General features: G+C 40.3%; 1 protein-coding gene across 1 annotated transcript in view; it reads right to left on the bottom strand.

Annotated features, from left to right (window-relative positions):
* The window catches only part of adgrl3.1 (adhesion G protein-coupled receptor L3.1), an 87,919-nt gene extending 75,525 nt beyond the window's left edge, over positions 1 to 12,394 (bottom strand). Inside the window, 3 exon segments of the mRNA XM_026170822.2 lie at positions 4,894 to 5,107; positions 11,577 to 11,709; positions 11,712 to 12,394. Of these exon segments, the coding sequence (XP_026026607.2) occupies positions 4,894 to 5,107; positions 11,577 to 11,709; positions 11,712 to 11,801 (437 nt within the window). The 5' untranslated portion in view covers positions 11,802 to 12,394.
* Between the last annotated feature and the right edge of the window lie 905 nt (positions 12,395 to 13,299).

The following is a 13,299-nucleotide window of genomic DNA, read 5'->3' as shown; positions in this document are numbered from 1 at the left end:
GAAAATGGATGTGAGAGTATGGGAAGAGTTGAAAGTATATACATACACACATCCCCGGTCAAACTCGAAATTGAAGCCTTCAATGCCCGTTAACATGCAAAAACACACACAACGAACATGTGCATGAGCACACATTAAAAAATTCACTGTCAGCATTTATGCCAAACATGGACACACTGTATGCAAGAGCATATCCGAGCTTTGCAGAGTATTGTGCACGTAGACACAAAGGCTGACTCGCGGCATCTTGGAACTTGCAAACCGTTCACCACAAATATATGTGATAAACAGTTGTTTCCGGTCTGAGTCACCTCCACAGAGAATCCCTCAAGATTAAGTATGGCCTCTGGCTCTGCTAATTGGAGCTTAAAGTCTGGTGTAGCCCCTGGGCAGTGTATGCTGTGTGTGGTAGAAGCCATGTGTGTGTGAGCGCGCTTCCGTATAAATTATGGATGGAAAGGGCTGTAGGAAAGTGGCCACACAAGCTTCAGCTGCCAGAGCGAGAAGAGAGACCAAGCTAGGCCAAAGCAGTCGCAATGAGAGCACCACCACATGACACAGACAGGTGGTTTGATAGAGAAACAGAGCAGGGAGACGGACGGGGAAAGATGACAGCAATATTGAGATGGAAAAAAGATGAGAGAAAATAATAGGACAGCAAGAAAGAGAACTGAAAGTGAGATTAACACAGGACCTGGAAAATCCAGATACTAATGGTGACATTAATGAATTATTTATAGCCAGACATTCTCATTACAGAGCACGGTGCTTTCCCTTTATTGCTATTTTTGTCATGCTATCATTTGCCAACTAGCTTTAACTAACTACCTGCCAAATACAAAATATATGTAAAGTGCAGAGACCACAACAGCATTAAAAACCATTTCCGGTAAAATAAATCACAAGCTGGGTTCTCTTTTCTATTCTGCTACTCACCAAATAAATGTTAGGATAATCAGAGCAAAGTACCTGAACATGTTAGATGTTAACTAAAACAGCACTCACTCGTGTTAAGTATAGACTCAAGTGAGGAAAGGAGATATGAAAATCTATTATTATTATTTTGCAGCCCAAATATAAAATATTGTATTTTTCACAAACACAGAAAAAGTGGAAAAATCAGTTGTTAAAATTTACAAAGTAAAGAAAATTTGCTGAAGCCTTAATTTGTGAGCTCCATGTATTATGACATAAAATGCTGTATGGCATAATATATCATTATAATGTTTTTTTTAAACGATCCATATATTACAGCCTATTGTTCAATGATAATTTTCCATGGAGCAGACGCTGAGATTGCTGTGTTCCTTTCAGCACCCTCAGAGGAGGAGGCAGGCACACCAGAGAGATGTGCAGGAGAAGTGTCACCTGAGTCACTTCCATTGTCTGATAAGACTACACTGGTTTCTATAAATAATCTGTCACAATTGTCCTTTTCCCCCATTACAGTTTAGCAGTTCTGTCATTTTATGCCTCTGTTGTTTGGTGTAAACTTCTTGAAAGTGGGTAAATTCATAGTTAATTCAGAACTTGATGTATATATAGTGTATTGTGGGAAAAAAACACAAGGGGGGATTTTGAGCATGGTGTGGTGGATCATTTTCCTGCTGCAGAACCCAAGTGCGCTTAAGCTTGAGGTCAACAGCAGATTGCCGGACATTCTCCTTCAGGATGTTTTGGTAGAAGCAGAATTCATGCTTCCATTAACTGCAACAAATCTTCCAGGTCCGCACTACCACCACCATATTTTACTGTTGGTTAGGGCTGCCACGATTAGTCGACTAGTCACGATTACGTCGACTATCAAAATCGTCGACGACTGATTTAATAGTCGACGCGTCGTTTGAAGCTTTGTAAGATCCCAAAAGACGCAGGAATAAGTAGTAGGATTTAAGAGTGTAATAACGGACTGAAACAGAAGATGGCAGCACTGCATGTACAAGGATGCCAGCTGCCGTTAAACCCCGAAGAAGAAGTAGCTCTGTCCCAGAATTCATAGCGCAGCCCAGCTCAGTTTCCAATAACGGCAGGAGCTAGTTAGTTTTAATATTACTCTTATTATTCTTTCTGGGTCACAAAATAAACGTTTAACATATTTTCAAGCGAGAATGTAACTGTGTAAACCTCAAATATCTGCTCAGTTTATCAAGATACCACATATTTTCAAAAGCGCTTCGACGTTTTCGGAGACGTCTGTTACCCACCAGCTCGATAGCTAGCCGGGGGCAAGGCTCACTAGAGCCCGTGAGAACACCGGACTCCCGGCAAATCGTTTTCAAACCCACCGCCGTCTTTCGCTACTCAGGTTAAACATATATAAGTCACTTAGATAACTTAAAAATGTTATTGTTTGGCTTTTTTTAGTATTTTATTTGTTCCTGAGTAAATCGGTTTGGCTGAGATTAAAGTTATAGTTTTTACACAGCTGAATAAACGTCAAGCAGACAACTGATTATCAGAAGTGTGAGAATATACTCCGGTGTCCCGTTATATTTTAGATAGCAAGGAGTTTATTAAACTTCACTGAAACAATCTGCAAATTTCATTAAAATTTAATAAACTATCATCTTAGCTTTATTTTTAGTTAGCACATACCTTAAACACTTCAAGCTGTAAGCTAATGATAGTTATACAAGAGCAGATGCAGGCTGGTGCGATAAGCTGTACATTTTACGTCCAATGGATGCACGATCTGATTAGTCGACTAATCGTAAAAATAATCGGTGACTAGTCGACTATCAAGATAATCGTTTGTGGGAGCCCTACTGTTGGTGCGAACTTCCTTTTCTGACATGCTGTGTTAGTTTTATGCCACATGTAACGGGACTCAAACCTCCCAAAAAAGTTCCGCGTTTCTCTCTTCAGTCCACAGAGTATTTTCAAAGATGTCTTGGGGATCATTAAGATTTTTTCTGGCAAATGTGAGACAAGTCTTTGTGTGACTGTTTTCTCCTTGAACTCTCCAATGGGGGGTATTTTTCCCAGTAACTTTCTTATTGTTGAATAAGAAACTCTGACCTTTTGTGACCTCTTGGATGAGTTGTCGCTGCGCTTTGGGGGTCTTTTTGGTTGACCAGCGACTCCTGGGAACCACTGTTCCATATTTTCGCCATTTGTGGATAATGGCTCTCACTGTGGTTTGCTGGAGTCCCAAAGCCTTCAAAATTGCTTGGTAACCCTTTCCAGATTGATAGATGTCAGTGACTTTGTTTCTCATCTCTTTCAATTGTGACATGTTGTGCTGCATTTCTCAGTCTGCTTCAGTTTGTCAGACAGGTTCTGTTTAAGTGATTACAGGCAGTAATCAGGCCTTAAAGTGGGAGGGAAACTTAGTGTTGTAAAAGACATGGTTAATCACAGTTTATTCATGATTTAACAAGGTGGGGGCAATCAAGTTTTCACACAGGGCCATACCCCTAATGATAAAGCCCTTGATTTAAAAACTGCATTTTGTGTTTACTTTTGTTATCTTTGTGCAGGGATGGGTACCGGTTCTGACATAAACGGTAGTAACCAGACCGAAAAGCAGCGCACATTTCGGTGCTTTATTTCGGTGCTTTTTTTTCCTGAGATGACATACACTTTGAATTCTAGCCAATCATTTTACGTTTCCGAGGATAGTAGGCGGGTCCAGGTATGTACGTTCTTTTAGAGCAGAGCTACAGATTAAAAATGCCCAAGGCAAAGCGGTCAAAAGTCTGGCTGTACTTTACAGCAAAATATGCAAACTCAGCAGCCTGCAACAAGTGCTTTAAGCTGATACTGTGATACTGTCAAAGGAGGTAACACCTGAAATCCGATGAAACACCTGGCGACGCATAGCGGGGTTTTTTTAAAGCCGAGAAATGCGCCGTATTTGATAGCTTGCTGCGAGACCTCACATCGAGCACATCTACTGCGGGTGGGTTGCCTGTTATCGGACCTGGAGTTAGCAACATCCCCCAAGAACCCGAAGAGGAGAGTGCTGGCCCCTAGCCCTGCCAGTGTAGCAGAAATGATGAGGATGATGATGGCAGCAGCAGCCGTTCTTCTCTGCGTGAGTAGCTTAATGTTGTTCGTGTGTAATTTACGTTGAGTAGGCTAACCACGTTATTACATTAATGCATGTAAGGTGAACTAGCAAACACCGTCGTAGTTACATGCGGCTGCCTTCTTGTTTGATGGCAGATACTCCCTTCAACCTGGCCAAAAAGGCTAAAATGACCAAAGAATAAGTGGAAAACAGTTAAACATGAGAGGTTTTTGGACAAAGTTTGTGTTTTTTCCATTGTTTAAGCACTGCTTCCAGCCAAGAGTGATACCATATATGCCCTATAGCTGCAGAAAAGGCTAACATTGTTATCTTTTTACAAAAAAAACCAGCTGAACATGAGAGGTTTTCAGACCAATTTTGTGTTCTCCATTCTTTAAGCACCGGTTTGAGCACCGGTTTGAGCACCGTTTAAGCACCGGCACCGTTTCAAAAGTACCTGTTTGGCACCGGTATCGGATAAAACCTAAACGATACCCATCCCTATCTTTGTGTAATATTTACATTTGTTGATCTGATGATCTGAAACATTTAAGTGTGACAAACATATAAAAAATCGAAAATCAGGAAGGGGGCAAAGACTTTTTCATACCACTGTACTTAATGAGGATCAATACACCTACTAAAGATAGGATCTCTGGGGTTTAGAGTAAGTAAAGCAATTCAGACTGTTCCTGTCTTGGCTCTGTCTTTGTGCCATGAGTCAGCCTTCAACACGCACCAAAAGGATACCATGGGACAAACTTAATTAACAAAGCAACACAAAGAATTAATTATGTTCACTGTGGTTGTCAGTTTTGGTTTTACAGTTCTTAGAAAATGACACATCACACATTCACTCAAACACGTACATACAAACTGACCTGAGTGACATGATCTTGTATGCATCAGGCAGGTAGCACCGCGTGTTTTCCATCTGGACGGGGTCCGAGTCGCAGATCTTGTCATCAGTGCGGCCGTAGTTGGCACTTTCAATCATGATGACATCTGTGCCTGGGCAGCGTAACTCAATGGGGTAGGACTCACAGGACAGCTCCCTGCGGACTACTGCCATGGGGATGGGGGCACGGCCATAAACTGGACAGAAAGACATATGTATTGATATTAAGTCTTTGTTTGGTGAAATACTCCAGACGTTTTGGTAGAGCCATCTTTAATTTACTTGGACTGCAAGGCCTGAATTATTCAAGAATAGGCTGTGTTCAACTGAATTGCATTTGTACCCTTGTCATATAGACGTAATTATTCAGACTATATGAAAACAATAGCATAACAAAAGACTTCTTATAAGGGCACGTCCACTGTCGCGAGTGAACTGACTTGGTAATTAGTGCTTTGCAGTTAGCAGTATTGGACATCATTCTAGATAGAGAGTAATTGCCTGGCAATTTCAACAGATATTTAGTGCTGCAGATAATATTCAAAGATGGCAATGCCTAATTATTCTCACAAGTTGCAAATGTGATGCAAACATCCACTACGACTGTACTGTAATAGGGAACATGTCATTAATTTCAATGAGTCTGAAGTTACTGAACATTCCTGATATTTTTTTTACTTCACTGGCGGACGCTTTTGTGCCACACAACTCCCTTTCATCTAAAAACAAAATGAGCAAAAATCAGAAGAAAGGCAAACTCTTCCCATCAAAAGTATTCTTAACAGTGTCATGATTTTGGATTCTTCTTGTTATCGCGATTCCATCACTTCTTTTATTTTAATCCTTGCTTCCTGTGGATTCCAGTTAGTCCCCGCCAGCCAGCCCCCCAATGCCACACAAATAGTTTAAAAAAAGTTTTCTCCTTGCTCCTTGCTTGGACTTTTCTCCCCTTTCTCTCATTCTTTATTTTCATGTCCTGCCAAAACACCTTATACATACCTCCATGTGACTGAAGCTATTACATAGAAGTGCAGTGACAATAATGGTGTGGTTCTGGGTGTTTGTGTCGCATGGATTATTCTTCTGAGGTGCTCAATTGTATTGCCCATGTCTGAATCCACCTAACCTTTCCATAATAATAATGCAGATTTTATTACACACACACACACACACACACACACACACACACACACACACACACACACACACACATATATATATAGCACTGCCCATCTAGACCATCTGAGAATTTTTGCTATACAGGGTGCAATAGACATATTATGCATTTCCCACTTGAATAAACTAATAACATTTATTAAATCTACACAAAACTAATGTGGAAGCTTGCCAGACCCAGCGCTCTTTTTGGAAGAACATATCCTGTCAAATCATTTCTTAAAAGCAGAGAAACAAGCACATGTATACACACATGAATGTACGGACACAAAAGCAATTAAAAAGACACAGACATACAACATCTGTGTAAAGTGAGGCAACGCTCCCTGTCATGGTAACCATAGTAACCCCGTCCACCCTCCCTTGGCTCTCTCATTGGTTAGAGAAGCGTCATGGTTACACAAATGCAGCAAAGAATCTGAATGAGCTCAATGACACTGTGCCCGGGCTCAACTTAATACTGCCCTTCACCACATCACAGACACACAAGCACGGAAGCACACGCACACACACACACACACACGCACACACTCATGCATACAAATGCTCGGAGTGATGGAATGTAGAGGTGGAAATTCACAGCCAGCCAATATCAGTGTGGTGTTGGTACCTGAGGGAAAAACATTGATAATGGCAGGAGGTAGCTTAGAGATAAGACTGATATATAAGTGGCATTTACTGAAAATGTCTTCTCTAATGAACAGACACATGCACACACACGTATGTATACCACTGCAGGCTATGATTAGACCTTAAGCACACATTCAGACAGGATGTGTGTCTCCAAAGTAGCTGAGGATTTAACAGGGCATCATGCAGTTTTGTCTGTGTAAGCAGGGGGTCTTAGTGCACTGGGTCATTACTGTGTGAAAGTAAGTGTCAGTTTATTAGTTTTTCAATGGCTGCATCATGACTCTGTGAGCATGAATATAAATTCTGAAGTGAGGGTTAATTGGAGCATGCGGGGATCAATAAACAGCATCGTAAGGCAGCTGTCTAGACTAGCATTGGATCAGATGTCTTACAGTGTTGCCTTACAGGGTCCCCTTTGGGTATGAAGCAAGCATTATGACACAAACTCACACACACACTATTCAAATGAGGGGTCTATCTGTATTCCCATTAAAAGCCACTCTGCCTTTGTAAGCAGGAGTAAATGAACTGACTCGTACATGCCATCCTGTCTCGTCTGTCACATTTTAATTTATCTTATTATATCAGCTGCCTCACCTATAAAGCTGCTGTGCTTAACCCATCTCCAAAGGACCCTCTACACATATTTCTGTCACCTGATACACATGCATTCACTCGCACACACACACTATGCGCACATATTTAGCTGTCTGTCTTTGACTACATGTAATAATGTGTGAGCTGGCAAGTCCATGTTAATGTGTCTGTCATTAGTTGTGTAAGTGGTGACAGAAACTTGGCAGCAACAGACAGTATGGACAGTCTTATTCAGACACTCTTATTGCCTCGGGGGGCTGAAACAAAAGGATATTGATTTTTACATTTGGGCCAAGAACAAGAGAGTGGCGAAAGAGGTGGATAGATGGAAAGAAGGAATGGGTGAAAGGAAAGAGGAGAGAGATTTAAAAGGTGATCTCTCACTTGAATTGCCAAAGCTTTTGGCCAATGCTGATGTCTTAAATGTGGGGTGCTTTGAGTTACAGGGAAAACAACTTATTTTAAGTGCATAAGATATTCTAAAGGTTAAGGCTAGCAGTACCCTCATTGTTTTATCAATATATATATAGATATATTCATATATCTATCTATATATATCTATAGCTTAGCTTGATCATTGTCAACCACCAGGGGGTGTATCCCATTTTGACCTCAGTAACCTCCAGCCATATTTGGCACAGATGTTCCTGTATACTATGTCAGCCGCTTGGTTATGGGGTCCCATGTATGTCCTGCCTGCTAGCATCTCACACCCTGTTATGTGCTGGATTATCTCGGGGCATCTTTGCACAGCCTGCACCTGGGATCTTGCCTGGTGTGGTAGACCCCAGCCTCCATCAATCTTGCGCTTGGAGCTTGTGTCTGTGCTGCCACAATTAGTGCCTCCATGCTGTCTTTCAGTCCAGCTTTGTCTAGCCATTTAGGATTTTTTAATATCACACCCTTCTTCTACCTGCCAGTGAGACCATGGCATGCAGTAGCATGTCCATCCATGATGCTTCCTCTTCTTATGCCTCTTCTTTCTTGGGTTTCTGCTGCCTGAGGTATTTACTAAGCACATGATCAGTTGTGGCCATCTGTCTGTGTGCTAATGGATCTTTGTTCTTTCTTTCCTGGATAGTGTTTCTGACACTCACTAGTCCTCAGCCTCCTTCTTTCCGCTTAGTGTACTCTTCTGGGGTTCCATGGCGATCAGGCCTTTTCAGCCTCCGGTTAGCCATTCCGGGTACACCTCATCCATTAGCAACTGGTTAATTTGTGCTTCCAGGGGCTCACAAAATGAAGTAAATCCTTGAGCCAGTAGGTGTGGATCATGCCAGAGTCTGGTGCTGTTTATTTTTCTTGGATGGTGACTAGTGAACCCAGAAGACCGACAGACACAGATTGGTTACCTAAATGGAGATGACATAAATGATGACACTGCCGCGGACTGCCAATAATTCATACTCAGCTAATCCCAACCAGCCACACCTTTACCTGTGAAGCACAAGAGTATAACTTGGATGGTTCAGTGGAGAACACTTGGTTTATTCTCCCAGCTTCTGGTATAACTGTTCAAGCTAATTGCTTTAAAAGGTATACCAGAAGCCATCACACTTCATCACTCCTTCCTGCAGATAGTTGGCTAACGTCCCTTTGTTCTGCCTTGATCTTGGCCACAAGTCTTTTTCTCCATGGAAGATACCGCTCCTTGTGGCTGTTGTTAATCTTATAGAGTTATAGGTTCCCAGCTTAGCCATGGTCTTCTGTTTCAGGTCAGCTGCCCTTGCATTTAATCTACCAGTTGTTTTCAGGACTTGGTGCCCAGTCTTGGAGAGTGGGGATGATGACATTCCCCCTCAGACCTGACGTCTTTGTGTTGTAGGTCACTCAATGTGTTGTACCTCAGTCTCTAGTTGCAACAGCAGTTGCTTTTTGCAGATGTTGATGATGTTGCAGCTAATGATTCGAAGCATACTGCATCATCTGTCAAATATGGTGGAGGGTTAGGCATGAGCATGTATGACTGCCAGTGGAATTGGGTCACTACTGTTTACTGATAGTGTGATAGCTTATAGAAGTAGCAGGGTGAATTCTGAAGTGTACAGGCCTAGACCCTCTGCTCAGAATAAGCCAAATTCTGCAAAACTGATTAGACAGAGCTTCACAGTGCAAATGCTTCACACACAAGTTCCTTAAAGGAAATAAACTGGATGTTCTTCAGTCAGTCACCTCCACCCAATAGAGCGTATAAAAAACCCGTAAAACCCTGCCAAAAAAAAAAAATCCAAAAAACAAACAAACAAAAAAAAACAACCAAAATAATTCCCAGATTCACGTTTAAATGTCTTTTTGTTTGAACAATCCTAAAATAATATGGGTCTGTGGAGAAGACTGAGTGGTTGCTGTTGTGTGCCCTCAAGCTGGTGTCCTTGTTTCAGCTGTACAGGTTTCCTCACAAAGCAAAAGGAACATACTTTGCATACATCAACTCATTCTTTAGACATCGATGCAAATATATTTAACTGAAACTCATCTCTTCCTGCAAAACCAAGCCCTTGGTGTTTATATGCCTGACTATAAGCACTCCCTGTGTGCCTTTTAATTGCATCCATTAGTGTTTAGGTGGGATTTCTGGCAACGTTGGTGCAAGTACATGCTTGATGGTGTGTTTGTGTGTGTGGTCCAGGAATCACTTGCTGTAGAGACCTACATCTATTTAAAATGTGGATACATATGAGTGTTTGTGCGTGAGTGCATGTTACAAAGTTACACAATGTGAGTGACAGGAGCTATTAATAGGACCGAGTTCCCAGAGCTCCCTCTCAGAGTCTTTTAAACCTATAGTCATGTAGGAAAGGAGGAAATATAAAGTTGACCTACTGGACTGCATCTGCACTGAACATTTTGTACGTGTGAAAAATTTCTGTGTGTGCAATAAAATGGTGCCCTGAGTTTTGATTCTTATTTTTGGTTTTATTGTTATTCTTTCTTATGCTCATATTTTCATGGTGTCCTCATTGTCTCCCCATCTTGCCCATCTCTGTCTGGTCTATGTGTTTACACATTTGTCCTACTGGTTTCCACTTACTGTCTTATTTTGGTAATTGCTTTTTCTTGTGTGTCTCCTGTGCCTTTGCCTCTTCACTCCTTTATGATTGTCTGCGCTATCCTGATTAGTTTCACTCTTGTTTTATATATCTTTACTTGTCTATTTTTCATGCATTCATTATTTCAAGTCTGGACAATCTTAATTCATTATTATCAGGTGTCAGGGAATAGACAGAGAGACCACGTTTCCTCTGTATTAGCATCTCTTCATTTGCTCCCTGTTAAATCCAGAACTGAATTTAAAATCTTTCTCCTCACACACAAACTCTCGAATAATCAGACCCCATCATATGTTAAAGACTCATAGTATCATATTATCCTAACAGAGTGCTTCACTCTCAGACGGTGCTTACTTCTGGTTCCTAGACATTTTAAAAGTAGAATGGGAGGCAGAGCCTTCAGCTATCAGGTCCCTCTCCTGTCAAACTAACTCCCAGTTTGGATTGGGGAGACCTACGCTCTTTCTACTCTACTCATCACGTTCATTTTTGATAAGCTTATAGCACGGTTCTGCTGGAGGTTTCTTCCAGTTAAGAGGGAGTTTCTCATTCCCACCATTGCAAACTAATTGCTCATATGGGGTCCTTTGATTGTTAAGGTTCTCTCATGAATACTGCAAGGTCTTTACCTTATAATATAAAGTGCCTTGAGCCATCTCTTGCTGTCATGTGGTGCTTTATAAGTAAACTTGAATTGAACAGTTGCCACCTTGCTTTGTAATCAGCCCATGCTGTATGTAGTCTTGTGCATCCCTTTGTTGGTTTGTCTGTTTATCCGCTGTGTGTCGGCCTCCTTTATCCCATCTGTGTTGTTTCAAGACTCATTTGTATCCTTGCTTTTTTGTGCCTGCTGAGTAACAGCTCTTTGCAACAAATGCTATTTGTTTTTTGAAAGAAGTCCAGCAATAAGCCTTTATTTTAGCAGACAATTGTGACTGTTATAAAATTAACTAACATTACCTATTGCTCTTATCAATACAGTTATTAAAAACGCAGACTATAGCTTAAAATAATCAACAGCTGTTTTATGACCAAAACGTTTTTCTTGCTTTTGCCAAATGGACTTTAGTCACATAGATATTTGACTGAAAATCTTTAATGTAGCAATAGTAATAATTGAGCAATACAACACATTTCAATTAACAAATTAAATGTAGTTTTTTTTCTCCTTTTTTGGTTAGGGCAGTGCAATGAGTAGTGTGTCCCTTACCAATGGCTATGGGGGAAAAGAAGGTTGAGATCAAGAGCAGGCATCTGGTCCACATGACGTCTGAGGATGACCTGGAAGTAGATATGGAGATACTTCCTGCTGAGCCCAGACGGTCTTGTGGCGAGCTGTTTATATGTCACAGCTCAGTCTTCCTGTCACCATACAGACCTGGGAATTGATACACAGAGAGAATCTGCTCACTTGGTTTGCCATACGTATACACATTAGGATGCTTTATGTAGGCCGCAATACACAGATTTACTAACTATTCCAAAATATGATCTTTTTCTTATTTTTTTTTTCTTTCTAACAACAAATAAACAAGTAAACAACAACTGACAAAGTTTATCCAGCAAAGAAGCAGATTTTCCTCAAAACATTTAACTGATTTATAGTGGATGGACATTTTAACAAACTTCAAAATAACAAAAATCATTTCCTTAAACAATAATGAGAGAAAGAAAGAGAGGACTAAATGACCAACACTTGTACCTCAATCATATTTTCAGAAAATTAAAAAAAAAAAGTCAAAGAAGACCAATTTTAAGTGGATTTGCCTGCTAGGTAAGTAAATGATATTCTGCAGACACACAGAGAGGACCTACAAGCACATAAAACTACAAGATTATGGATTATGAATGTATAAAAACACTTTGATAACATTTATTGTATAGTTTTTTATTATTAATCTCTGTCTCTCTTCCACGGCATGTCTTTGTCCTGTCATCCTCCCCTCACCCCCAACTGGTCACAGAGATGAGCCTTGTTCTGCAAACCAATTTCTTCCTTATAAAATTGAGTTTTTCCTTCCCACTGTCTCCAAAGCGTTTGCTCATACAGGGTCATATGATTGTTGGGATTTTCTCTTTATTATTTTATTACAATGGAAAGTGGCTTGCGGCAACTGTTGTTGTGATTTGGTGCTGTATAATTAGACTGAATTGAATTCAATTAAATTAAATAGCTTAGGGAGTTAAAAACTTCTGTCCAATTTGTGATTATTTTTAAGATCTGCAAATTAATATATTCTTCATTAGGTCATACTAAATATCTCATCTGCTTTAAAAGATTCTAAAGGAATTAAAATCACATTTTTAAGCTAAAAAAAAGCCATGATAGTGTGTTAAACACAACAAGAACAGAATAATTTGTGCAAATCCATATTTCACATGGCAACAAACCATATCCCGATTAATCCATACACAACACAAATCTGCCTGCAAAATGCAAGACTAATGTTATATGCAGACCTTGTCTAAAAGAAATAGTAAAATAATACAATGGTGCTTAATGTTTGCATAATGATGCTTTTATTAGGATTCACTTCACTTAGTATTACACATCAGCATCAAAGTGTGAAATGTATTGATGTCCCAACCTAATTGTTCATTTCATGGTCCATCAGCAACAAACAATTAATACAGGGATGGTCTCTGAGATAAGTTATAGCAGTGACAGACTGGTAAGCATCGTTTCTCCGTCTTTTTTCTGAGCAGATTAAAAAGACCAGCACTGTTCAATCACTTGCTCACCGCCCACTCACTCTTATCTCAACTCAGTGGCTCTCTTTGTTTTTTTGCGCTGCAAAATTCACGTTTTAAATAGGAAAAGCTGCAACATTTACATTTAATTTGCAGAATTATGTGTGTATGTCAAGTTTAAAGTGTGCATGACATAAAGGATAATAAAATCTTCACACAATCATCCTTTTCAAACAAACATC

The sequence above is a fragment of the Astatotilapia calliptera genome, chromosome 6 (genome assembly GCF_964374335.1).
Source record: "Astatotilapia calliptera chromosome 6, fAstCal68.1, whole genome shotgun sequence".
Taxonomy (NCBI): Eukaryota; Metazoa; Chordata; class Actinopteri; order Cichliformes; family Cichlidae; genus Astatotilapia; species Astatotilapia calliptera.
Note: the sequence above shows the minus strand (reverse complement) of the source record. Positions and strands in the feature narration are given on the sequence as shown.